Source organism: Heterodontus francisci, chromosome 9 (assembly GCF_036365525.1).
Source record: "Heterodontus francisci isolate sHetFra1 chromosome 9, sHetFra1.hap1, whole genome shotgun sequence".
NCBI classification, from domain to species: Eukaryota; Metazoa; Chordata; class Chondrichthyes; order Heterodontiformes; family Heterodontidae; genus Heterodontus; species Heterodontus francisci.
This window is the reverse complement of record NC_090379.1, coordinates 33,075,864-33,101,594: the sequence shown is the minus strand read 5'-3', so window position 1 is coordinate 33,101,594 and position 25,731 is coordinate 33,075,864. Positions and strand designations below refer to the sequence as shown.

The 25,731-nt window shown below is 42.7% G+C and overlaps 1 protein-coding gene across 1 annotated transcript in view; it reads right to left on the bottom strand.

The window, feature by feature from the left end:
* itpk1a (inositol-tetrakisphosphate 1-kinase a) overlaps positions 1–25,731 on the bottom strand; it is a 250,394-nt gene that overhangs the window by 59,114 nt on the left and 165,549 nt on the right. The window contains exons 4-5 of the mRNA XM_068038755.1: positions 20,024–20,149; positions 15,810–15,927 (exon numbers count right to left, since the gene is read on the bottom strand). Coding sequence (XP_067894856.1) covers positions 15,810–15,927; positions 20,024–20,149 — 244 coding nt within the window. The remainder of the gene's footprint in view (positions 1–15,809; positions 15,928–20,023; positions 20,150–25,731) is intronic.

The window sequence follows — 25,731 nt, the reverse complement described above, 5'->3', positions numbered from 1 at the left end:
GAAAGTTGCAACTCAAGTGGATAGGGCTGTGAAGAAGGCATATGGGGTGTTAGCGTTCATTAGCAGAGGGATTGAATTTAAGAGCCGTGAGGTGATGATGCAGCTGTACAGGACCTTGGTAAGGCCTCATTTGGAGTACTGTGTGCAGTTCTGGTCGCCTCATTTTAGGAAGGATGTGGAAGCCTTGGAGAGGGTGCAGAGGAGATTTACCAGGATGTTGCCTGGAATGGAGAGTAAGTCTTACGAGGAAAGGCTGAACATTCTAGGCCTCTTCTCATTAGAACGGAGAAGGATGAGGGGTGACATGATAGAGGTTTATAAGATGATCAGGGGAATAGATAGGGTAGACAGTCAGAAACTTTTTCCCCGAGTGGAGCAAAGCGTTACAAGGGGTCATAAATTTAAGGTGAAGGGTGGGAGATATAAGGGGGATGTCAGGGGAAGGTTCTTTACCCAGAGAGTGGTCGGGGCATGGAATGCCTTGCCTGGGGAAGTTGTTGAGTCAGAAACTTTAGGGACTTTCAAACGGCTTTTAGATAGGTATATGGATAAAGGAGAATGATGGGGTATAGATTAAATTGTCCTTGACAGAGGACAAAGGATCGGCACAACATCGTGGGCCGAAGGGCCTGTTCTGTGCTGTATTTTTCTATGTTCTATGTTCTAACCTGAGTATTGTTGAAAATAGAAACATGTTGTTGAAGCTTTTCGTCTTGCGCTCATCAGGACAATCCACAAGAATACCAATGTAAGGGAAAACTTCATACTGTATAAAGTTGTTGTTTCTCTTACATTGGTATTCTTGCAGATTGTCCTGATGAGTGCAAGATGAAAAGATTCGACGAAATGTCTATTTTCAGCAAAACTGAAAAAGAAAGGAGCAATGAATGTCAGGAAAATATTAGGGAGTTGTAATATAATAATTCGCTAATTGGTGGCACCTCGATTTCAATGGTTCTTTCATTACTGAGGCAGGAGGTTAAATGTGCTATTGTAGAAAATGAAAATAAAAATCATGTCTCCAATTATTGTCCCCATTATACAGGCAATAGTTAATGACAGCTCCTCTAGCACTCTGATGGGTAGATCAAACAATTTACCTCAGCAGTAGCTCAGTGAAGCAGCTTATCCTCAGGCCGAGAACAAAAGTGCTTTTAATTTCAAAGTGCAATCTTTCCTGTTGGTTCTAGAATGACTCTTCAGCTCGGTTATCTGATTGTGGCAAGAAAGCAGGGATCATTATACTTGGGCCTTCTCTTCTGTGACAGTGAATGTGCATAATAAGTAAAATTCTTCAACCAGGTTGCCTGCATTCCATGTTTGTTAAACTAATTACATTTTGTAGCTGAATAGTCTGTTGCTGTGCTATCAATGGCTGGTATTTAACGGGGAAAAAGCTGAAGGTGATGGGGGGGGGGGGGGGTGGGTAGCGCCCATAAGATTGCAAAAGATGGAGTCGTCAGGCCCCTGATGTCATCATGCTGGGATGCAACTTCACGAGTGCTGGACAGCAAGTTGCATGGGAACTTTGCTCGGGTTTCGAAAACGAGAAATTAAAAAGGTGATTTAGATGATTAAGGAGGCAATTGAAACTGATTTTATGGGCTCCTCCAAATTGTTCGCTCAGGGGGTGGTCAGAGCCTCGGCAGCTTTTAAAGGGGCAACAGAGCAGCAGCTGCTGCTGCACTTGGCAGCTGTGCAGTGAGGCATTTCACTTTCAATGCAAGGAAGGGAGTAGGGAAACCATTTATTTGGGGTGGAGGCCCCCTTGATAAATTATTCCTCCTCAGGGGGCTCACTGGAGAGGGGTCTGAGAGGGACTGGACTGGGTAGCATTTCAGTACTCAAAGGAAGGGTGCCCCCATTGGCATGAGCATCATGCAGGCTGATGGGGGCCCTTGGCTGGAGGCTGAAGGTGTCTCGTTGCTGACTGAAGGCAGTGTTCCCAGGTCGAAGGGGTCTGGGTGCTGGCTCAAGGGGGTGGGTGCTGGTCAAAGGCCACCTGCTGGCAACAGTTTGATACAGGGCTCGGGTGCTAGTGGCCCAGCGTTACTTTCTGCGTCAGCCAACAATGCAGCTACCACCTCAAGGCTCGCCTCTAGTTGCAGAATGTTCAGCCATCCCACCTACTGGCTGTTAATTGGCCGGCCAGCGCAAGGTTCCAATGGGAACGTGAGGGCCTTTGCCACCCGCTTCTAGTTCTGCCTTCACTTTCCCACTGAATCCTGTGAAATGCCAGTGTATGCAACAGTGGAAGAAGGAGCTTAAAACTTGCATTCATTTAATGTGTCAGATCTTGAAGATTCTGAGAAGAGCTGTTAGGACCTTTGGGTTGAGAAGGGGCACGAATTCCTTTTTACTTGGCTGGTTAGAATCTTAACTTATTGGTTGTTGCATGTTGTTGTGGTATCTAAGATTTCACAATCAATTCAGAGATACCTTTATGGGTGTGCCAGAATAACAAGAATGGACTTGGACTCAAAATGTTCCTTTCTTACATTTATTGGCACTATTAATAAGTGAGCAGGTGCACAGAGAAGCACGAAGCTGGAGTGGGATTTCAAACATCTGTACTAATTTGCATGAGTAAGATGAAAATGTGTCCACTTAGTAGTGTTATAAACTGAAGAAGCCAATACAGCTTGGCATGTTGTACTTTGTCCAGTCACACTATTGTAAATGCTGCAAGCAACAGAGCTCCTGCAATATTCCTGGGAGGGTAGCAACATTGGAGGTGGGCTTCACATGAGGGGAAATGTAGTATCACTCCACCAGGTTAATTACTCGATTAGACAGATGACATCGATTTATTTTGAATTCACCAGGCCCTTTCCAAAGACGACAAAAGAAAATCCTCTCCAAGTCTTTTTCTCTTTAGAAACATAGTTACAGCACAGCAAGGGCCATTTTGTCCAACTGCAGTATGCCTGTATTGATGCTCCATACCAGCCTCCTCCCAATCTTTCTTCATCTTCAATAAATGTAGTCCCATGCCAGTGATAGATTTTTACTGGGTTGGTTGCTTCATTTAGGACATGGTAGTGTAGTAGATGTCATTGGACTAATAATTCAAGTTATCTCAAATCCCACCACAGTAAATTCAATAAACTTAGTATGTTATGGGCTGGCGCACAAAAGCACATGACCACGAAAGCTGTCGGATTGTCATAAAAAACCCAACTGGCTCGCTAATGATCTTGTCTCGCCTTCCAGGCCTTGGCTACATCTGGCCTGCACTCCAGTGTTACACTATGCGAGTGACTTTTAGTGCAAAAGCAAAATACTGCAGATGCTGAAAATCGGAAATAAAAAGAGAAAATGCTAGAAATACTCAGCAGGTCAGGCACCATTTATGGAGAGAGAAACAGAGTTAATGTTTCAGGTGAATGGCCTTTCAAAAAAGGTCACTGATCTGAAACATAAACTCTGTTTCTCTCCCCACAGATGCTACCTGACCTGCTGACATTTAATGCCCTCTGAAGCAGCCGAGCAAGCAGCTCAAGGCATAAAACAATCACTCCAAAGGAAAAAGGCCCACCACCTTCTCAGGGCAACTAGGAATAGACCATAATGGCAGTGACAGCCTCAACCGTATCCCGAGAACAAATTAAACAAATATAAATAAAAAAAACTTGCCTCTTCAATTAACTGCAAGGCATTCAGTTCTTCAAGTAACTTCTCCATTTGTGTATTGGCCAAAATCTTTAAGGCAGGGCCGTCATCAAGTGGCAATAATTTATTAAAGTGGCTGGAGAGCTGCACAAGTTTATTAACTTAGTGGCTGAGTCATACAGACCATGAAAACCCCAAGTTTGACCCTCAACCTGTGCTAGTTGATCTGAGCAGGGACCACCATAGTGAATGCTAAAATATTCTCGACCCACCTATGCTAGGGAGCAGAAAATTGGCCAGATGGCCTTCTCCTGATGGCTGACTGACAATTCTCATAGTAGAATTTTACAGCATGGAAGGAGGCCATTCGGCCCATTGTGTCCATGCTGGCCAAAATAAGAGTTATCCAGCCTAATCCCCACTGCAGGTTACAGCATTTCAAGGGCATATCCAAGTGTTTTTTTTTAATGCACTGAAGGTTTTTGTCTCTACCACCCTTTCAGGTAGAAAGTTCCAGGCCCCCCACCACCCTCTGGGTGAAAAATATTTCTCAACTACCTTCCAGTCCTTCTACCAATTACTTTACATCTATGCCCCCGATTATTGACCTATCCGCTAAGAGAGACAGGTCCTTCCTATTCACTCTACCTAGGCTCCTCAATTTTATACATCTCAATTAAATCTCCCGTCAGCCTCCTCTGTTCCGAAGAAAACAACACCAGCCTATCTAATCTTCCTTCAGAACTAAAATTCTTCAAAGAATGGCAATGTCCTCAAAAATCTCCTATGTACCTTCTCTAATGCAATCACATCCTGCCCGTAATGCAGTGACCAGAACTGTACTTCATTTTCTAGCTGTGGTCTAACTAGTCCTTTATACAATCCGAGCATAACCTCCCTGCTCTTATATTCTATGCCTCGGCTAATAAAGGAAAATATCTTGTATGCCTTCTTACCTACCTGTCCTGCTACCTTCAGGGATCTGCGGACATGCACTCCTAGTTCATCTGTTCCTTACACATCTCACTATTCTACCATTTATGTATTCCCTTGCTTTGTTTGTCCTCTCCAAATGCAATACTTCACATTTCTCTGGATTAAATTACATTTGCCACTTTTCTGCTCACCTGACCAGTCCATTGATATCTTCCTGCAGTCAACATTTTTCCTCACCATCAACCACAACGACTAATTTTTGTATTATCTGCAAACTTCTTAAATGAGGGGACATGATTAAGATAGCATATTATCTTAGGGATCCAGTACTGTATCCTGCGGAACCCCACTGGAAACAGTCTTCCGGTCACAAAAGCACATGCCGACCATTACCCTTTACTCCCTGCCACTGAGTCAATTTTGGATCCAACTTGCTAACACCTTTTTTTTTTCCTGTCCACAGATAACATTAGAAAGTATGTACTATGGACACAATATGGACAGGATTGAGCTTGGCTGAAATACTCTCCATGCCAAATACCATGCCAATATTTCCCATCAAGTCTCACACAAGAATCACAGTTCCCTGGGCACCAGTGGGTGCCTACAAAACAGCATCACCCATAAAGAAACAGTACTGTCCAGGTTAGAGGGAGGCAGGAATAATGAATGAGAGAAATTTCATTATTGATGTACTATGAGTTCCATTTGTTCCTTACAATGTTGAGCTAATCAAGATGGGAGACAGTTGTACTGGATCTTTTACATATTCAGCACCAGGATCTGGTGTCTTGCAGGTTAGGTATCATTTAGCACTTCCATTAGACCAAACCAAATTTCAGAACAGCACTGCCTGCTGCATCAGAGGGCATCCCACACTTTGTACAGCATTCATCATTTGTTAGGTCCTCTCTCTGAAGCCAAACCGTGGCCAACATAATAATATGGATTCAAGTCTAAGTGGAAGTAGTTTTAACTGTACAAAGTAATTTTTAAATCTTTCAAACTTCCATCCCAATTGTCTGGGATGAATTCCAGGTCTACAGGGTGAAAGGACAATGTTCTAATTCAATGTGACATCCAGTTCCCTTAGGAAAAATGAATCTAAATTCCAGATGAATGTGCGCGCATCTGTTTTTCGGGCTGCTACAGAAGCCCATACACAAGCACTGCCCCGCATAAGTATATGTTTGGGTGGCAATCTTCCAGCTTTACATTCTAAAATCAAGCCTAAGAATGAATCCATTTTTATTGCCAATTTTCCCCTCTGTTCCTAATGGCATCAGCTTTTGTGCTGAGGCACAGATCCTTGGGCACCAGATACTGTCTAGTGGCTTGTTCAGGTAACCATTAATATATGTGAACCTTGACCATCATTGGGCCATTGCAGTAATCTGGCAAACAAAATGAGCATTGGAATAAAATTTGCCCTCCCGAACTAAGAGACACTGAAGCTAACCACTGAGCTCCCACTGCTGCCCTAGTTAAGGGCAGCTACCACAGCTGAGATAAAAGATTCATGCCAGGATTTTCTAGCCACTCCCTGGACAAATTCACTGTTTGAAACAATTTTTACAAAGTTTACCAACTTGCAGAATGAAAGCTGACAAATGGAAACGTTACCTGATTAAAACATTTCACTGCCCTGGCTATTTACAGAAGATGGATTTGTATGTTCATTACCTAACTGCTCGTAGAATGGCATTGGAAACAATTTTGTTAAATACTACCATGGAATTGAAGGAAAGAAATATTTCATCACAAAGTAGGACTGCTCAAGAATTACTTTGTTCATAGTTAAAGAAATTCTAATATGGTAGAATGCATTCTAAAAATGAAACAAATGCAGCTGCAAAGTAGAAAAAAAAGGGGCAAGCAGCACTCTGCCTCCAAAACCAGGCCATTCATCTCACTATAGTACAAGCATACTTTATGGTGGCACATGTACCGGCTTGGTGATGTCTGTAACCCAACTGAAGTCTACTTCAAGATGAGAGCATGTTGCTTGAAACAAAATGGGGACTACGAGCTGAAATTGGATTATTATGGAAAAGAATTGAAACCATTACCTATATAAGGCAAGACTATTTATGGAGCTTATTACATACAGAATTTTCTATGTTTTCTTCTATTGTAGAACCTAGTCACGCAACCTCATCTGACTGAGCAGATTCCTCGACTTTTTAGGCAACAGTTTTATTCTTAACTAAATCTACACTGTGTGGCTTGGTGCTTGAAGGTGAATTTGCAAAGTTCAACAAATTTAAGCCATTTCTATACATCTCACGCAATTAAACATTTTGTTCCAAAACTGAATAACATTAAACTGGTAGGTAATTTGGAAATTTTCTCACCGGGTACATGTGAGCGTGAAGTACAGAGTTAGAGAACCTGTGACTGAGTTAACACAAAGTTGAACCCTCCAATGACAACGGTTTAATGAATGATCCAATAGAAACAATTAGCAATGTGTGCAGAGTAAGGGAAATGAGATATTGGCTGAAGAACTAAAACTAATCAACAAAGTTGTCAAAAGACAACACATTCAAAGATGGTGTTTTTTTTTAAATGCAGCAAGTTGATCTGAAATGCACTGCCTAAAAGGGTGGTGGAAGCAGATTCAATAACTCTCAAAGGGGAAACTGGATAAATACTAAAAAGGGGAAAAATTTGCTGGACTGTGGAGAAAGGGCAAGGGAAAGGGACTAATTGGATAGCTCTTCCAAAGAGCTGGCACAGGCACGATGGACCAAATGGCCTCATTCTGTCCTATGATTCTATGTCGATGAACCTCTTTCATCTGCTACTAATCAAACAAACACACAACTGCCCAAAGCTAACACATTATTACCCAGTCATGTATTTTCAAATAGATTAACCTGTTAAACACAATACAGGAAATCTGCTAAACCTAATGCAGCAGATGGCTGTCTAGACACCACACATGAAGAATATGTACAGCCAGAACCAGAACCACACAATATGTTCTGCTGCAAAGTAAAAAGCAACAGCAGCTTTTCTTCACCTTTAAAATGAAAACCCCTTTGAAACATTCTAGATCATTATTCGCATGACAGTGTTCTTGTTTCACGGTCAACAGACCAGTCTACAGGATGTATGGGTTGATAGCCACTTTTCTTCATTAACTGCTGAGGTAAAGAAAATGGATTAGAATCAGAGCTGCAAACTCTTCTCTGCAATTAAAAGGAAGCTCTGAACAATATCTATGTACAGATCCTAGGAAGGGAAATCAAGCCTGTAAATCAAACTTTTGGGGTTCAGAAGATGCTCAGAAGGTTTACTAAACTGATCATGCTTCCATCCTAATGCTCGTTACCTGACTTCCTTCTGAAGCTTGATATCTCTTGGGTATCCTTTTTGCATCACAAACTATTCACAAGGTAGTGAAATTCTCTGCAATTCATACCTTGCCCCAACTTTGTCCTTTCTTGAGGGCACTGCTTAATGCTAGGGTACAGACCCAATGGATGCAGGCACCCTCCATTTATGAAGCTGCTTAATGAGCGAGTGTTGGCTATTCAAACACAGCACACCCCAAAGTATTTAACAGAAATGGGTAGCTTTAACATGTTCAAGTAGTCAACTATTGGTAATGGCTTTGCTTAAAAAAAGTCTGATACAAGAATTCTCATTTTAATGAAGGATTTCATAACAAGACCATATTTTTAAAGTTCTCACCATTTGTTATATATATTAAACATTGTTATACCACCTGTAAAGTGTTTGGAACTAATTAGCTAGGAACTAGTTGTTATGTGTAAGTGTTCCAGTGGGGGGGCCACATTGACAGCTGCCCTGGGGAGTCATGTTATATGTTACACAACAACCAGTGAATCAAGTTCTATAGCGGACAGCATGGTGCTGTATTAAACAAGACTGACCCCAACCTTTTCCAAGTTTAAAGTGTGATTCTTTCCAACATCTGGGAACCAGAAAAACAACAAAGACATAACATCAATACTACAATAATATAATGGCAATAAGTCAACTCAAAATTTATCAAGTACCTGCACTAGCATTTGAACCCACATTGTGCCAAATTGATCCTCGAGTTATTGTATGTCACAAGTGTCACAGCCACGTGGTGAGGTTTGATTGGCTCCCTCTGTTCAATTCCCACATGACAGCAGCAATTGTGTTTTGTTATCAGGGTTTAATCCCTATGGTGTTTTATTTGTCAAATAAACAGACAGCAACAGGTTTTCTTGTAGGTTTAAAACAGAAATTCAATTGATTATTGATTAATATGCCTTATTTTTTTAAAAATTCATTTGTAGGATATGGGCGTCACTAGCTAGGCCAGCATTTATGGCCCATCCCTAATTGCCCTTGAATTGAGTGGCTTGCCAGGCCATTTCAGAGAGCATTTTTTTTTTTTTTTTAAAAGAGAGAGTCCATCACATTGCTGTGGGTCTGAAGTCACATGTAGGCCAGACCAGGTAAGGATGGCAGATTTTCTTCCCTAAAAGACATTAAGTGAACCAGGTGGGTTTTTACAATAAATCGACAATGGTTTCATGGTCATCATTAGACTAGCTTTTTTTTTTTAAATACCCAGATTAATTGAATTCAAATTTCACCAACTGCCATGGCGGGATTCAAACCCATGTCCCCAGAGCAGCAGCCTGTGTCTGAGTTTTAGTTCAGTGACATTACCACCACACCATTGCCTCCCCTCCTGAAATTGTTGCAACCGCATCTGCATGCGCACGCACAAGCCAGATGGAGAGGGAAAAAAGGGAGAGTGATTATAAATGGGAGGGTAGATTTCGGTGGCGGGGGTGGAGAGTGGGAGGTCACAGTAAACCTGTTGAACTCTTCAAAAATCAAGTTATCGTGGGTTGCAGGCCTGAGGTGTTTTGTACATTTCTTTCTTGGTTGAAAATTCAGTTGAAGACAATGGATCACTTGTGGTTCACTTCTGTATAAAGTGCAGATGTCAAATTTCACAGCAGGGCACGCCCTTTCCGGTTTGCTGGAAACAGGCTTCTGGATGTTGCCTTTCTTTTTTTCCTCCTGGGGTGTCTCTCTTAGGCTGCTTTTTTTTTTAAAAAGTTAGAGGTACTTCTCACCTACTGGTAGGAGAACCTTTGATCTCTTCCCCGTGGTGATCACACAATGGCCCAGGATGTGGCTACTTCACATCTTCTTTGTTTCAGAAAGAGACATTCAATTCTGGAACGTTTTAGGATGGGTGTAATTTACACCCCTTAGCTGTGAAGATTTTCCTTTGTTTCTGTCAGACAGTTTGAATATACAAAGGCCAAGCCCCTTTTTTCTTCGGTGGTCATTTTGGAGCATTGTTCATTTTTTTTTGTAAAAAAGGTCCATTTTTAAAAGAGTCAGTTTTTCTGGCTCTTGAGATTTTATTCATAATTTGTATCATTGCACTTCTTGTATGTGTGACACAGGAACACGGATCTCCTGGTTCATCATTGCCTAATTAGCTTTACAAGCAAAATGCTTAGTGTGAAAAGAAGCTGAAAATCTGGGACCAGACTCGGGGCGGAGTCCAGCCAATGATTCCAGACAGTTTGTCAAACCTATGCAAATGGGGAGCCATTTGCCCTCAGTTGCAAATGAAAGCCAGAAAGTCAATTACAGAATAAAGCTACTTCCACCTTTTAGATGTACACCAAACTTTTTCGCTCATATTAGTGTGGAGGGAAATGCACCTGATGAGACTTCAGTTAGCCCAGTAAAATCCATATTGGTCTCATTTAATCAGAGTATCTTACCCTGGGCCCCCAGAACCATTGGAAGCTCTCATTGTATTCCACTGGTTCCAGCCAAGTTAAACAAACTATGAGCTACACACTTCATAAACTCCTGATGAAATGCAGATCTTTCAATCAAACACTAGCACACTAGATTGATTTCAGATAGGCCTCTGGCCATGATGGAATTGTTTATGGCTTCTCCAGTACAAGATACTCACAAGGAACTGCAGCAACTACATCTTGTTTAACATTCTACAGGATTACATTAACTATATTTAGTCTATGACATTTTAGCTGGTTACACAATTCATCTTTCGGCTTGCTTAAACACTTTTCTCTTTTCAATAACATTCATTTAACCCTCAAATCATCCTGCCCCCAAGGACGGAATGCCAGCCAGCTGTTCTATTCAAGGCTATTGGTTTAAAGAGGATGGTTTCTCTGCCAGAGGACAGTGTTAGACGAGTTGTGAAATACATTTAATGACAAATCAATCAAAATGACTGCAATTGTTTGGAATCATTAAAATAAAATAGTTTTTAAAAACTGCAACGCAGGAGAAATGCTTGCTATCCTTCCCTTACCACTGGCCTATAGCTGTCTTTATCATCACACTTTATTTTAATCAATTATACCCTAACCATTACTCCCCAACTCTGGTGTAGTGCCTTCATTTATAAACGACTCAAGTTTCACCCAACCTCCTTTATTCAGTACAACCATGCCTCGCCAGAGCTATGGCTTTAAGAGGCATGCCAAAAAGTTATTAGGGTTGAGTATTCAAAATTCACAGTGAGGTGTTGCTACTTGAGAATTCATTTGTCTTCTAAAAAAATTGTTCTCGGGATGTGGGCAGTGTTTAGTTTAGTTTAGTGATACAGCACTGAAACAGGCCCTTCGGCCCACCGAGTCTGTACTGACCATCAACCACCCATTTTATACTAATCCTACACTAATTCCACATTCCTGCCACATCCCCACCTGTCCCTATATTTCCCTACCACCTACCTATACTCGGGGCAATTTATAAAGGCCAATTAACCTATCAACCAACAAGTCTTTGGCATGTGGGAGGAAACCGGAGCACCCGGAGGAAACCCACGCAGACACAGGGAGAACTTGCAAACTCCACACAGGCAGTACCCAGAATTGAACCTGGGTCGCTAGAGCTATGAGGCTGCGGTGCTAACCACTGCGCCACTGTTGGCAAAGCTGTACTTACTGCCCATCCCTAGTTTCCCTTGCTGGCACTGATTTTTCTCAGTCAGATAACAGGTTATTGGCGGCAAGTTTTTTCAGTCAGACAGCAGGTTAGTGGTGGATAGGTGTCATTTAATGGCACTATTCATAACTCCTTCCATCACTCAGTGTCTGTACACTGAAGTTGAACCTTCAACTGCAGTCCTTCAGTGGTTTGGCCGTGTAAAGCTAGTAACTAAGGTTCCCCAAGACCAGTCACCACTCCAAAGGCCCAGTCCATCATCTTCAAATCCCAAGAGGTTTACACACAACTGGGGAGGATGAATTGTGCAGCACAGTTGATTGGGAATCTCTCGAGTAAAGAGTCTGGTATTAAGTTAAGTTTGATTCCTGATCTTTGCTAAGTTAGCCAATATCCTGGACAGAATACTGGTTTGAACACTAACTGTCCCCTCCTCTCTTCGCTCAATAGAAGATTTTTCTTTTCAACCAAGTGATAACCAGATTAGCCATCAGAATTTCTGCCAGCCACAAAGTGTGTGTGTTACAAAGTTCCTAGAATACTGATGCAGTGGCTCAGCCAGTCTAAAGCACACAACATTTAAATAGAGGCAGTTGGCAGGCATTGTTCCTGAGATTTATAACTGTTTTCAACTGAAGTCTAAACACAGGCAGCTTAATTGCAGCTTGTTAGCACTAGAGCATCAACCAGAGTGACAGATTGGCTGAGTGGCTGATGAAATACAGGACAAGGAAATAAGTTTCACAATCTGGATAATTGAATATTTCAGCTTAAAGAATCCAGGGCTTCCATAGACATGGAATGCGAACACTTCTTTCTATGAACTTCAGCATATAGGATATAAGAGGGAGCTTGGGCAGTGCATACTTCAACTCTCAAAGCAATCACGCTCCTGGTTCTTCTCTGCTTGAAATTTTCTCCAGCCTGTAATATGACTCATTTCTTCATAGCCCTGCTCCTAAATGATCTATCCTTGGCCTTCTCCTTTTTCTTATCTATATGCTGCCCCTCGGCAACACCTTCCAAAATTATGGCATCAGTTTCCATATGTAAGCCTCTCCTCATCTCTCTTGATCCCTCTTCTGTCTCTAAATTGTCTGATTGCTTGTCCATCATCCAGCATTGGATGAGCAGATGGTTTCTCCAATTAAACACTGGGAACACTAAAGCCATCGTCTTCGGTCCCCGTCACAAACTCTTCCCTCACCAACTCTATCCCTCTCCCTGGCAACTGTGAGTCTGAACAAGGCCGTTTGTGACCTTAGCATCATATTTGACCCAGAGATGAACTTCCCACCACACATCCACACTAAGACTGTCTATTTCCACCTCTATCACCCGACTCCGCCCCTGCCTCATCTTATCTGCAGCTCATCATCCGTGCTTTTGTTACCTCTGGACTTGATTATTCCATAGCACTCCTGATGGTCTCCCACATGCTACCCTCTGCAAATCTGAGCTGACTCAAAACTCTGTTGCCCATGTCCTAACTCACACCAATTCCCAAACACCCATCCCCCCAATGCTGACTGATTTATGTTGGCGCCCATTCAAGCAACATCTCGATTTTAAAATTCTCATCCTGGTTTTCCAATCACTCGATGGCCTCAACCCACTATATCTTTTTAATCTTGTTCAGGCCTACAACCCACCCTAGGTCTCTGCACTCCGCCAATTCTTAAACATTCCCTATTTTAATCACTCCACCATTGGCGGCCGTGCCTTCAGCTGCCAATGCCCTAAGCTCTGGAATTCCCTCCCTACATCTCTCTGCCTTTCTTTCCTCCTTTACGATGCTCCTTAAAACCTACCTCTTTGACCAAGCGTTTGGTCATCTGGCCTAATATTACCTTGGTGTCAAATTTTGTTCCATAACGCTCCTGTAAAGCACCTTGCATGCTATATAATTGCAAGTTGTTGTCATTACTGAAGTTGGAGACGCTTGTTGCAATTCAGTTCCATAGCTTACCTTGTGTGTGGCTCATGTCAAAGCCTAGAACCCTGGGCCCTCACTCTGATCAATACCAAGTTGGGCAGCACCCTTTGCCTATGAACTCAGCAGGGAGAGCTATCACACATTGCTGCATGATGAACTCATCCAGTGATAAGTCCACCTTTAACCAACAACAACTTGCAGTTATATAGAACATTTAACATAGTGAAACATCTCAAGCTGCTTCACAGCAGTGCAATCAAGATTTTTAAAAAAAACTGACTCCAAGCCAAAGAAACAAACATTAGTGTAGCTGAACAAAAGCTTGCTCAAAGAGGTAGGTTTTAAGAGTGCCTTAAAAAGGAGGAGAGGTAGAGAGGCTTGGGAAAAGAATCCCAGAGATTAGGCCTCAGACAGCTGAAGGCACGACCACCAATGGTGGGGCCAAGAAAGTCAGGGATGCAAAAGAGACCAGAATTGGCAGAATGCAAAGCTCACAGAGCGTTGTAAGATTGGAGGAGGTTATATCCTGTTCACGTACACAAAGCCACTTTGAAAGCAAAAGACCAGTTTAATGTTCAGATCAAATCATAAAAGCCATCTGACATATTAGGGAGCAGTACAGAATGGATGGAATTCCAGAAATACAAAGTGAGAGATATTTACAAAGAAATATTTAGATGAGCACTTGAAACGCCATAACATACAAGGCTACGGGCCAATTGCGGGGAAATGGGATTAGTTAGGACAGGTGCTTGATGGTCGGCATAGGCTCGTTGGACCGAAGGGCCTGTTTCTGTGCTGTAGAACTCTATGACTCTATGAGTGGGTAAAATGATGAAATTTAAGGCAGACAGTACTGAACACAGGAAAGCAAAATGGGCAGCACACTTATTCCATACCTGGTGTTGAAAGAGATCTTGCTATCTTAGGAGACTTAGTGCTAAACATAGTCAACCAGAGCAGAGCAGCAATTAACTGTCAATGGAATGGTGAACTATGTAACAATAGACAACAAAATACAAGTCAAAGGGAGTCACAACCACACTGTACAGTTCTCTGGTCAGACTGCACCTCGAGTACTGCGTTGCATAATACCCATTGAGAAACACGGAAGATATTTGATCACTGGGGCAGGGCAGAGAAAAGCCATGAAGTTAATCCCCAGTGCGAATGGTCTGAGTTACATAAAAGATGGGAGGAACGTAGGCTTTCCAGCCTGGAAACGAAGCACTTAAGATGTGATCTTAGAGGTGTATAAAAGTTAAGAGAGGGTAAAAGGTAAATCTGGAATTATACTTTAATTTAAGTTACATGAGTAGGACAAGGGGACATAGGTTCAAACTGCCCCGAGAGAGAAACAGATAAACAAAACGGAGAGAAACCAGGAAAGAATTTTGCACCAGATAATCTGTTTTTAGTGAGGTTGGTTGAGGGATAAATGTTGGTCAGGACACTGGGGAGAAGGTCGCTACTCTTCTTCCAATGGTGCCATGGGATATTTTCCATTCACCCGAGAGGTTTAACAGTTTAAAGTGACTAATATCAAGCGTTCAGAAGAGCAGAGGATGTACACAGTGAGGGAGGATTGAGTGATTTTCTAAAAGGATTTGAAGGCTAAAGACAACGATCTTAAAGTTAATTCACTGGGTACTGGGAGCCAGTGGAGCCTGAAAAGAATATGAACAATGGAAGTGCAGGACTGTGTGTTAGCTGAAGCATTCGGATTAAATTGCAGTTTGGGAAAAGTGGCAGGGGAGGCCAAAATGGAGAGCACTGGAGGTGATTTTAAAAAAAAATAATCGAGATTTCAGCAGTATGGTGGGAGGTGTGAGAGCAGGGGTGGAGGTGGAGGTGGAGAGAGGTTGGGGTATAGACGGGCAATATTTCTGAGGTGAAGAATGGCAGTGGTCCACATGTGGGTAAAGCACAGTTCCTGGATTAGAACAGTATTCCAACGTTCTGCACCTTTGGATCTAGCCTGAGGTGACAACTAAGATGCTCGAGACAACAGTAGATCCAGGAAAAGAAATAGGAGCACAGTTCATGCTCATTAGAATTCACTCCTCACACTCCATGTACTTTGGTCATTATCACAAGGTGATTGTTACATACCATGCCCTGTAAAATCATAAAACTCACCATCGAACATCCACAGTTTTTAATTAAGGTTGGGACAATTGCATCGGAGGGCTTAGCTTGTCATGTCATAAGCAACTCTGCAGAGAATATGGGTTTTGATGGTCTGCCAATATCTCTCATAATTCAGATTTAACAAATGCGTATATACAAAAACAGATGATTAGCAACCTATTGCAAATCAAACGCCTGTTTGGAGTTGCAGAAATATAGTTTAACTACATACCTTGCATGTAGCCTTCAAGTCTGCGGATCAACTCATATGACCTGCATCTATCCAAAAGGGTCCTGATTGCGGGGAGTGGGTCCAGAATGATGGTCTCTGGGTGCGCGTCAATGTAATCCTGAAAATACAGACAAATGTACTTGAGCATTTCTTCCTCAGGATATTTTACTACCTTCACATCATCATATGTAGATGCCCCCCCAAGCTGCTCGGTATTTTGTTGCTCATTTTCCTCCCCCCTCCTCTGCTGCGTTTCTCGGAGTGGTTCTGAAGGTGCTCCTTTGGAAGCTTGGCCAAATCATTAACAGTAATTTAACAAGTGAGTGCTGGCAGGTCATAGGGGACATCACAACCATCCTTGTTTGATCTCCACCTGCAGAAGAATCACTCAATAGTGGATAAAAGCTAGGTGTCTTCTCCTCACTGTAGGGGTACTGAAGCTGGTTGTAGCAGCTCAATTACTGCCAGAGGTGAGATCAGCTAACTCAGCGTGATTGGTGGTCAAACCTGGGACCTCTCATCTACAACTCAGTAAGACCAGATGATCTAACAAGCAGTTCAGGTACCTTAAGCTTCAAGACAGTGTTTCCATAACTCAATCTTAAACTTGCAGGGGAGCCGGTGGGGGAACATAAATTACCTGCATCAGACAACGATATACCATTGTAGGAGACACCAAGCTGGGGGTGGGTTGGGTGAGGAGGAACCTCAGAAACCAAAAAGGGGTGGAACAAAGGAGATTTTGAGATCAATGGGATTGGGAAAATAGCAAAGGGACTTTGGATACAGAGGCAGAGTGGCTTGAGGGAGGTGCCCAGTGGGTTGGGAGAGCCAGAGAGGTCAAGTAGTAGAGTGTGTGCAAGAATGGTGATACAGAATCACAGAACAAGGAACACTGTTCCAGCATTCCCACTGCCTCATGATGTCATCAGGTTAAGCCTATACTAAGGAAGTCTACCAACAACAGAAGTATAAGAAACCATAGTCTGTAAACATTACAGCACCAACAAACTATCTCCAATCTGCCTGTTTGAGTTAGGAGTGGCAAACTGAAGGAAATTTGGACTAGGAGCAGTACACACCCCTAAAAGGAGCTCGACTGATTTTCTGTCCCTTTAAATTAATGCTCAGATATACTGGTGGGCTGTCTTAGGGCAGTAACCCCTCCCCATCCATTTTTTCTTGTACTTGCTACCGCAAGCAAAGGAACATGAAAACCTGTTATTTGGAGTTAATAGTTTTCAGATCCTGGGAAAGAATGAGTTGGAGTAGGAGCCAGTGCAAACACTTGATTTCAATAAAGTGAGGATAGATGGGAGGAGGAGACCACACAAGGAAGTATTTCTGGAGTTTAGGAGAAATAAGAGGGAAAAGACCACCAGAATTAAATAAAAATCAGCACAATTTTACTCAGGATATCTTGCCATGGTTTTGGAAGAATATAAAATTCTAATCTGTCGAATACATCAGCAAAGCAGGAAAAAAAAAATCAATAGCAATAATCCAGAGCAATGTTCAACTTTAACATGAGCACTTCAATAAACACAGTATACAAGGTTTATTTGTTTGATAAAATGTGGGTCAGGGCCCAAGATTTATTGCATGAATGAAGAGTAAAGATTGGAATGATTCAGCAAAGTAATTGAAGAAAAATTAAGACCCTGGAGACATTAAGATAAACTGAATCTCATAGCTCCCCTCAAGGAGGGGGGAGGGAAGGGGTTACTAGTGAGATACAGCTGTAATAAGAAATAGGAGCAGGATAAGGCCATTCAGACCCTTGAGACTGCTCGGTCATTCACTAAGATCACGGCTGATCTGATTGTGACCTTAACTCCACTTTCCTGCCTGCCACCCCCCACTCCCCACCCCACCCCCCACCCCTCCAATAAAATTGTAAGAGTTTGAGAGAATCCATAAACAGAAAGATCATTGTGAATAGTTTTATACAGATTAAAGGGAAAGGAGTTTTTCCAAATGGTATGAGGTTTACCCCAAATAGCGAAAACACACTGTAGGCTCTGGGTCACCAATTCATCTCTGAATTGGGCACTTAAGTGGGTTATAAGAAATACAGAGCATAAAAACTGGAGTTACTGAAAGCTGCAATGCAGCACATATAACACTTGCGTGACTCTTCTGGAGTAAGGAGGACTGTAAAGGCAAGACACTCATTTAAAGATGATGATCAAGTCAATCATGGCCACTATTGTATGGCTCCTGCAGGCCAGGTACAAGGGACATTTGATGAACTGACCAGGAATAAGGCCAAAAGCAGTAAGTCACAGGATCGCCCTCCACTGTAGTGCTGCATGGCGCAGTGGCTAGCACCGCAGCCTCACAGCTCCAGCGACCCAGGTTTGGTTCTGGGTACTGCCTGTGTGGAGTTTGCAAGTTCTCCCTGTGACTGCATGGGTTTACTCCGGGTGCTCCGGTTTCCTCCCACATGCCAAAGACTTGTGGGTTGATATGTAAATTGGCCATTGTAAATTGTCCCTAGTGTAGGCAGGTGGTAGGAGAACTGAGGGAAGGTGAGGATGAGAGGGAAATGGGATTAATGTAGGATTAGTATAAATGGATGGTTGATGGTCGGCACAGAGTCGGTGGGCCGAAGGGCCTGTTTCAGTGCTGTATCTCTCTATGACTCGACATAGACCAGGAAGATCTTCAGTTCTGAGGTAGTTGATTTCAGCCGGTGGGGCACTCATGTTACAATTGTTCTCCATGCCTTGGGTTTGGGAATCGCCTTTGGCTCTTGGCTGCTATCTGGCAACCTCTGTTGGAACTGTTTGCCTGAACATCAGGCAAGGAAGGCTTGGCTGTGACATTTCTCATTGCTGAATAACCCCCTAACACGCACTGTCAACACATGAGCGATGGCTAGCTGGCCAAACAACCAAGGAAGAATGACACCTATGAAATCATGTTCAACAAGGAATCAGTGTCCTTAGAGATGGGAATGTCACTCGAGCACATTCCATTATACCATCAAATAATAAAAACAACTTGGGAAAGGAAATTACCATCAATATCCAATTAATTCTTGGCTATTTGTTCTTTGACTACTTAGCATAGTAACAATGAATTATTCATAGAGGCATCAAGTTTCATGAAGAATATAAATTTAAAAATTTGATGTGCTATAATAGAAATTGAATCCAGCTGCGTTTTGCTTATGAAACTACAATCTTGTTTTGACCTAGGCCTTTTTAAATGCTTTGCTCTCAAATGTAATTATTTTCCATTTTACACTGAAGGAGTGCCATCAACAGCAAATGGACTGTACTCCCACAGTCCATGCCATTGCATAACATAAAGGGCTCAACCTCCAGAGAGGCACAGTTCCATGGGTATCACCAGCTGCTGTTAGCTCTCACTTAAATCTATAACTGCAAAGCCAGATTTCCTCCCTTTTCGTTATGAGCAATGGTCCCTTTCATTTTTGTTTGAGTGCACGGACAATTTCTTTAAGTGCGTGGCTCCTTTAAATTTTTTTGCACAGCCAGGCACATATCATAATTTAAAGGCGCCAACCTGTGCACAGCCGCGCAGCTTAGAGAAAGCATTGAGAGAACTGTAGGCCTCCAATTGGAGTGGCAACACCAACAAAAAGTAAACAGCGCACATGTCACATTGCTCCATTTAGGCACCTCTCCTGAGAACACTGGAGAGAACATAAAAGTGTCACTTGTTGTCCTTCTATTGAACTGCAATGTTCCTTCGTGTGCATGTTATCCAACATAAAGGACAAGTGATAATCAGTTGCTTCCATTTTGGATCGGGGCTAGGGTTGCCAACACTGGTTGAATGCATTCCTAGAGGTTTGATCACATGAATTCCTGGTCCCAGTAGCCCCACTCCCATCCTTCCACCATTAATTGCTCAGCATGTCCATCCTCAGAATGCATCGCCTTCTCACACCAATTGGAAGGTGAAAAAGACGTTTCATTAACCAACTGGATAATTCTCGACAGTTAGTCAAGCAGCCTTTTCTCTAATCTCCAACTTTTTTTTTAAAATCATGAATAAAAAGAAATGTTCAACGAGAAAGGAAATAAAAATGCAGTTTCTTTATTGCCCCAATGATTTGTCTTCAGGATTGCGCACTGCAGCGTCCAGGCCAATCCTGGAAAGTTAACGACCCTAATTGGGGCATAAGTGACCCCCATTACAAGGTGCGTTGGTGTCTCATGGGGTCAGGATGGTATCCTCACCTGAAACCTCTGAACCAGTTCCTGGGACTGTGCATCATTTTGGTCTGCCTCCAGAATCACATCGGTCAGTTTGTGGATTATAACATCAAGTGGTCCCTGCTCCTCGATTGGTTTTTCCAAATCCAGCTGCAAAAATACAGAATGAAAAGTTTTTTTTTGTTTTAAAATATGCTTCGCTCCTACAGACTGGTAACATACAGAGACACACTCCTATTATTCAGCTATTCTAAAGCCCTGTCCGTAACCATACCGTAAGCAAGCTCACATCTTTTGGTGCCGTACACAAAGGTGGCAAATGCGTGTTCCTGGAACGTTAAATTATGCAATCAAATAAGCTGGCCCTCCAAACCTTTTCCGCCCTATTTGTGAATTGCATGGTACCACAGATCAGGAACACCAGCTTAGAAACCTTAGCCCTGAGAATTCTTCCAATTTCCTGGAAATGAAGACTGCCCAAATCTGCCAGGGGGGAGGAATTTGAAGCAGAACTCAGCAGCACTAGGTATCCACCCCCTTTCCAAATGAAAGACAAAATTCTGACAGGTCAGGTTGCGGGGGGGAGGGGGTGCGGGGAGGGTGGCGGTAGAGAAGAGGTGCAAGTGCGGCTTCTGGATCACCCTCACTATCCTACAAGAATGGCAGGATGGCAACCCCCCCCCCCCGATCCATCTATCCAGTGATCTAAATACATGATGCAGGAGTTGAACTGGGGCCCAGAATACTGTTCACCAACTACAACTAAATTAAACTGTCATTATAAAAAGAGGCAGATAAAGAGTGGGATTTGGATAGAATCACTGCCTAGCAGGTGGACACCCACCCCAAATTTTTCCAGCCAGGAATTCCTGTGCTGCAGTTTTAACTAGGAACGCACTGACTGTCCATGGAAATAGAACAGCCCGACTCCGCTCCCCCAGCTTGGGAGAAACATCCAAATATAGGAAGTACAACTATTTTTGGGATTCAGAATCGACAATTAAAAAAATAAGGCTGACTGTTCCTCTTTTTTATTAATTCATTCGGGGGATGTGGGTATCGCTGGCTAGGACAGCAGTTTTTGCCCATCCCCAAATGCCCTAGAGAAGGTGGTGGTGGGACGCCTTCTTGAACCGCTGCAGTCCTTGGGGTATAGGTACACCAACAGTGCTGTTAGGAAGGGAATTCCAGGATTTTGACCCAGCAACAGCGAAGGAACGGTGATATAGTTCCCAGTCAGGATAGTGTGTGGCTTGGAGGGGAACTTGCAGGTGGTGGTGTTCCCATGCATTTGCTACCCTTGTCCTTCTCGGTGGGTTTGGAAGGTGGTGTCGAAGGAGCCTTGGTGAGTTGCTGCAGTGCATCTTGTAGATGGTACACACTGCTGCCACTGTGCGTCAGTGGTGAAGGCAGTGAATGTTGAAGGTGGTGGATGAGGTGCCTATCAAGTGAGCTGCTTTGTCCTGGATGGCGTCAAGCTTCTTGAGTGATACTGGGCCTGCATCCATCCAGAGAAGTGCAGAGTATTCCTGACTTGTGCCTTATAGATGGTGGGCAGGCATTGGGGAGACAGGAGGTGAGTTGCGCTGCAGAATTCTCAGCCTCTGACATGCTCTTGTAGCCACAGCATTTATGTGGCTGATCCACTTCAGTATCTGGTCAATGGCAACCCCCAGGATGTTGATAGTTGGGGATTCAGCAATGGTAATGCCATTGAACATCAAGGCAAAATGGTTAGATTCTCTCTTGTTTGAGATGGTCATTGCCTGGCACTTGTATGGCATGAATGTTACTTGCCACTTATCACTATGAAGGTATGACGGGCAAGTTGGCTATGGTTGATTGGGAAAAATGCTTTAAAAGATTTGATGGTAAACAGGCAATGGCTAATATTTAAAGTATTACATGGTTTACAACAAACATACATTCATTTAAGACACTAAAACCCAACAGGAAAGGTCAATCAACCATGGCTAACAAAAGATGTTAAGGATTGCATTAGGTCAAAGGAAGTGGCCAGAAAAAGCGGTAAGCCCGAGGATTGGGAGCAATTTAGAGTCCAGCAAAGGAGAACCAAAAAACTGATAAAAAGAGAGATTATGAATGTAAACTATCTAGAAACAAATGCGGACTGTAAAAGCTTCTTTAGGTATGTGAAAAGGAAACGATTAGCAAGGACGAATGTGGGTCCATTGCAGGTGGAGACAGGAGAATTTGTGGTGGAGAATAAGGAAATGGTGGTGAGACTAAACAATTACTGTGTGTCGGTCTTCACTGAGGAAGACACAGAAAATCTCCCAGAAATACGAGGGAACCAAGGGACTTGTAAAATGAGGAACTGGAAGTAAATAGTATCAATAAAGAGTAGTACTTGAAAACTTAATTGGATTGAAAGTTGATAAATCCCCTGGACCAGATGAGTTACATCCCAGAGTATTGAAGGGAGATGGCTATAGAGATAGTGGATGCATTGGTGGTTACCTTTCAAAATTCTATGGATTCTGGAAAGTAGCAAATGTAACCCCACTATTTGGGAAGGGAGGAAGAGAAAAAACAGAGAACTACAGACCTGTTAGTTTGACGTTAGTAGTAGGGAAAACGTTGGAATCTATTATAAAAGGATGAGTCAACTGGACACTTGGAAAATGATATGATTGGGCAGAGTCAACATGGATTTGTGAAAGGAAAATCATGTTTGACAAACCTGTTGGGAGTTTTTGAGGATGTTACTTGTAACATAAAGGAGAACCTATTTCGATTTTCCGAAGGCTTTTGATAAGGTCAACCTCCACAGGAGGTTAGCAAACAAAATTAGAGTACATGGGATTGGGGTAGTATACTGCAATGGATTGAGAATTGGTTAACAGACAGAAAACAGTGAGTAGGAATAAATGGGTCATTCTCAGGATAGCAGGCTGTTACTAGTGGGGCACCACAAGGATCAGTGCTTGGGCCACAGCTGTTTACAATTTATATAAATGATTTGGATATGGGGACCAATTGTAATATTTCCAAATTTGCAGATGACACAAACTGGGAGAAAATGTAAGTTGTGAGGAGGGTGCAAGGAGGCTTCAACGGGATTTGGACAGGCTAAGTGAATGGGCAAGAACACGGCAGATGGAATATAATGGGAATAAGTGTGAAGTGATCCATTCTGGTAGAAATAAAAAACAGAAAGGCAGATTAAATGCTAAATGGAGAGAGGTTGGGAAGTATTGACATCCAAAGAGACCTGGGTGTCCTTGTTCATGAGTTACTGAAAGCTAGCATGCAGGTGCAGCAAGCAATTAAGGCAGCAAATGCTATGTTGGCTTTCATTGCCGGGGATTTGAGTACAGAAGTAAAGACGTCTTGCTGCAATTATATAAAGCCTTGGTGAGACCACACCTGGAATATTGTGTACAGTTTTGGTCTCCTTATCTAAGGAAGGATATACTTGCCAAAGAGGGAATGCAACGGAGGTTCATCAGACTAATCCCTGGGATGGATTGTCTTATAAAGGAGAGATTGCAGAAACTGGGCCTGTATTTTCTAGAGTTTCGAAGAATGAGAGGTGATCTCATTAAAAACTTACAAAATTCATACAGTGCGTGACATTGTAAATGTGGATGGGATGTTTCCTCCGGCTGATGAGTCTAGAACCAGGGGACACTGTCTCAGAATAAAGGGGCAGGTCATTTAAGACTACGATGAGGAGGAATTTCTTTACTCAGAGGGTGGTGAATCTGTGTAATTCTCTACCCCAGAGGGCTGTGTTAGTTCAATCATTGAGTATGTTCAAGACAGAAATCGATAGATTTCTGACTACTATCAAGGGATATGGGGATTGTGGGGGAAAAATGGCAGGTAGGTGATCAGCCAAGTTTGAATGGTGAAGCAGGCTCGACAGGCTGAATGGCCTACTCCTGCTCCTACTTCCTATGATCCTAGCCCAAGCCTGAATGTAATCTAGGTCTTGCTGCATATGGACATGGGCTGCTTCAGTACCCGAGTTGTTGCAAATGGTGCTCAGCATTATGCAATCATCAGCGAACATGCCCGCTTCTGACCTTATGATGGAGGGAAGGTCATTGTTGAAGCAGCTGAAGATGGTTGGACCTAGGGCACTAATCACTCAAGTGGTGTGATACTCAGCTATGCAGGATTATCCTACACTTGATCGCAGGTTATGTCAAGTTAGTTGACCTCAGCTGGAGATTAGCATAGAAGTGGGACTAATTGGAGAGCTTGTTCAAAGAGCTGGCACAGGCACAAATGGGCTGAATGGCCTCTTTATGTGGTATAAGATCCTGTGATTATCACAGTATGAACAGGATAAGGTGTTTTGTTTTCCCCAAGTAAAGCAAATGGTCCCCTCTATCCAGGGCCCCTCCTGGAAGTAGCATATCTAATGAGAACAAAATTGGTTTCAGTTTTGATGTCCATCAAACCCAATAGCTAGTACCCACTGGGTTTACACATGAACGAGGGCCACTTGGGCGAGTTACTAGAGGATTGTTGGTGACCACAGAAGTATAGTCCTACATGAACCACTGTTATTACGAAAAGGCCAGCAAATAGGAAGAAATCTTGAGGAAGGGAAAGGCTTCACAAAATTGAGGCAAGCTGCTGGTACCCTGGGAGCAAGGGCCGCAGATGACGGGAAGAGTCTAATGGCAGTCCAAAAACAACACATTCAGAATGGTGAGTACCTCATCACTTGTCACTGACACAAAACAGGAGACATGAAAGGTTGGAGCATGACTGTTCCCAAAAGAACTGGTGAATAGAGTGAGGAAGGGGTGCTGTAAAAACTCCTTCAAAGGTTTGGCTAAAATTTGTCGCACTTTGTTGGTAAAGTAGCAAATGACAATGATCTCTGGATTGCCACCATGTTACATTCTCTTGCAAGTTGGCACCAATCCTTTACTAATAACAGCAATGAGTCAGTGAGCTGCATTACAACAACCTTTGGCTGGTTCACAGAAGATCATGTTGCTATATTGAAGTTGACTGTTGACTGATGTGCTGAATCAGTGCTGACAAACACAGCATAGGGAATTGAGGGATATGCTACATTTAACAAAAGTGAGCTGCACTTTGGTGGCAATATGGAAATGGTTTATTACCAGTAACCTACAAAGCATTTTAATACAATTATAAAGTGAGTACTTTGATACGATTCAGAAAGGGAACTGTAGGCTTGAATCAGAACTAGGCCCAGAAATAATACTCACAAACACTACCGATTGAGGCAGAGTGTCACTTTTATGGATTTACATATTTAAATGTCTTTTGTTCCTCCATTGCAATGGGGAATTTACTACTTTAAAGATTTTCCAATTCTTTGTTCTTCTTCCAAAATTCTATTATGTTTCTTTTTATCTGGATTAAATCACATCTTTCACTAATTCCCAAAGCCTGTGGATGTCCTTCTGTTGTCTCCCGGCAGTTTGCTGCTCATCCCAGTTTGCTGTCAGCATTGTACTTTGATATCCACCCCTTTATGTCTAAATCCAGGTCCTTACAGAGAAAGTGGTTAGAAAGCAGTGTTCTTTGCCATAAACTGCTGCAGAAACCATGAATTCTTTTTAAGAGGTGATCAAGTAGTTGCTTGAAATTAAAGAGGAATATTATATAGGGAGCAAGAAGAGTGGGATCAGATAGGTGGCCCGCATGAAGAAAAACACCAGCAGAGGCCTACTTCCACACTATCATATTCTATGACATTAGTAAATTGCAAATTTTGT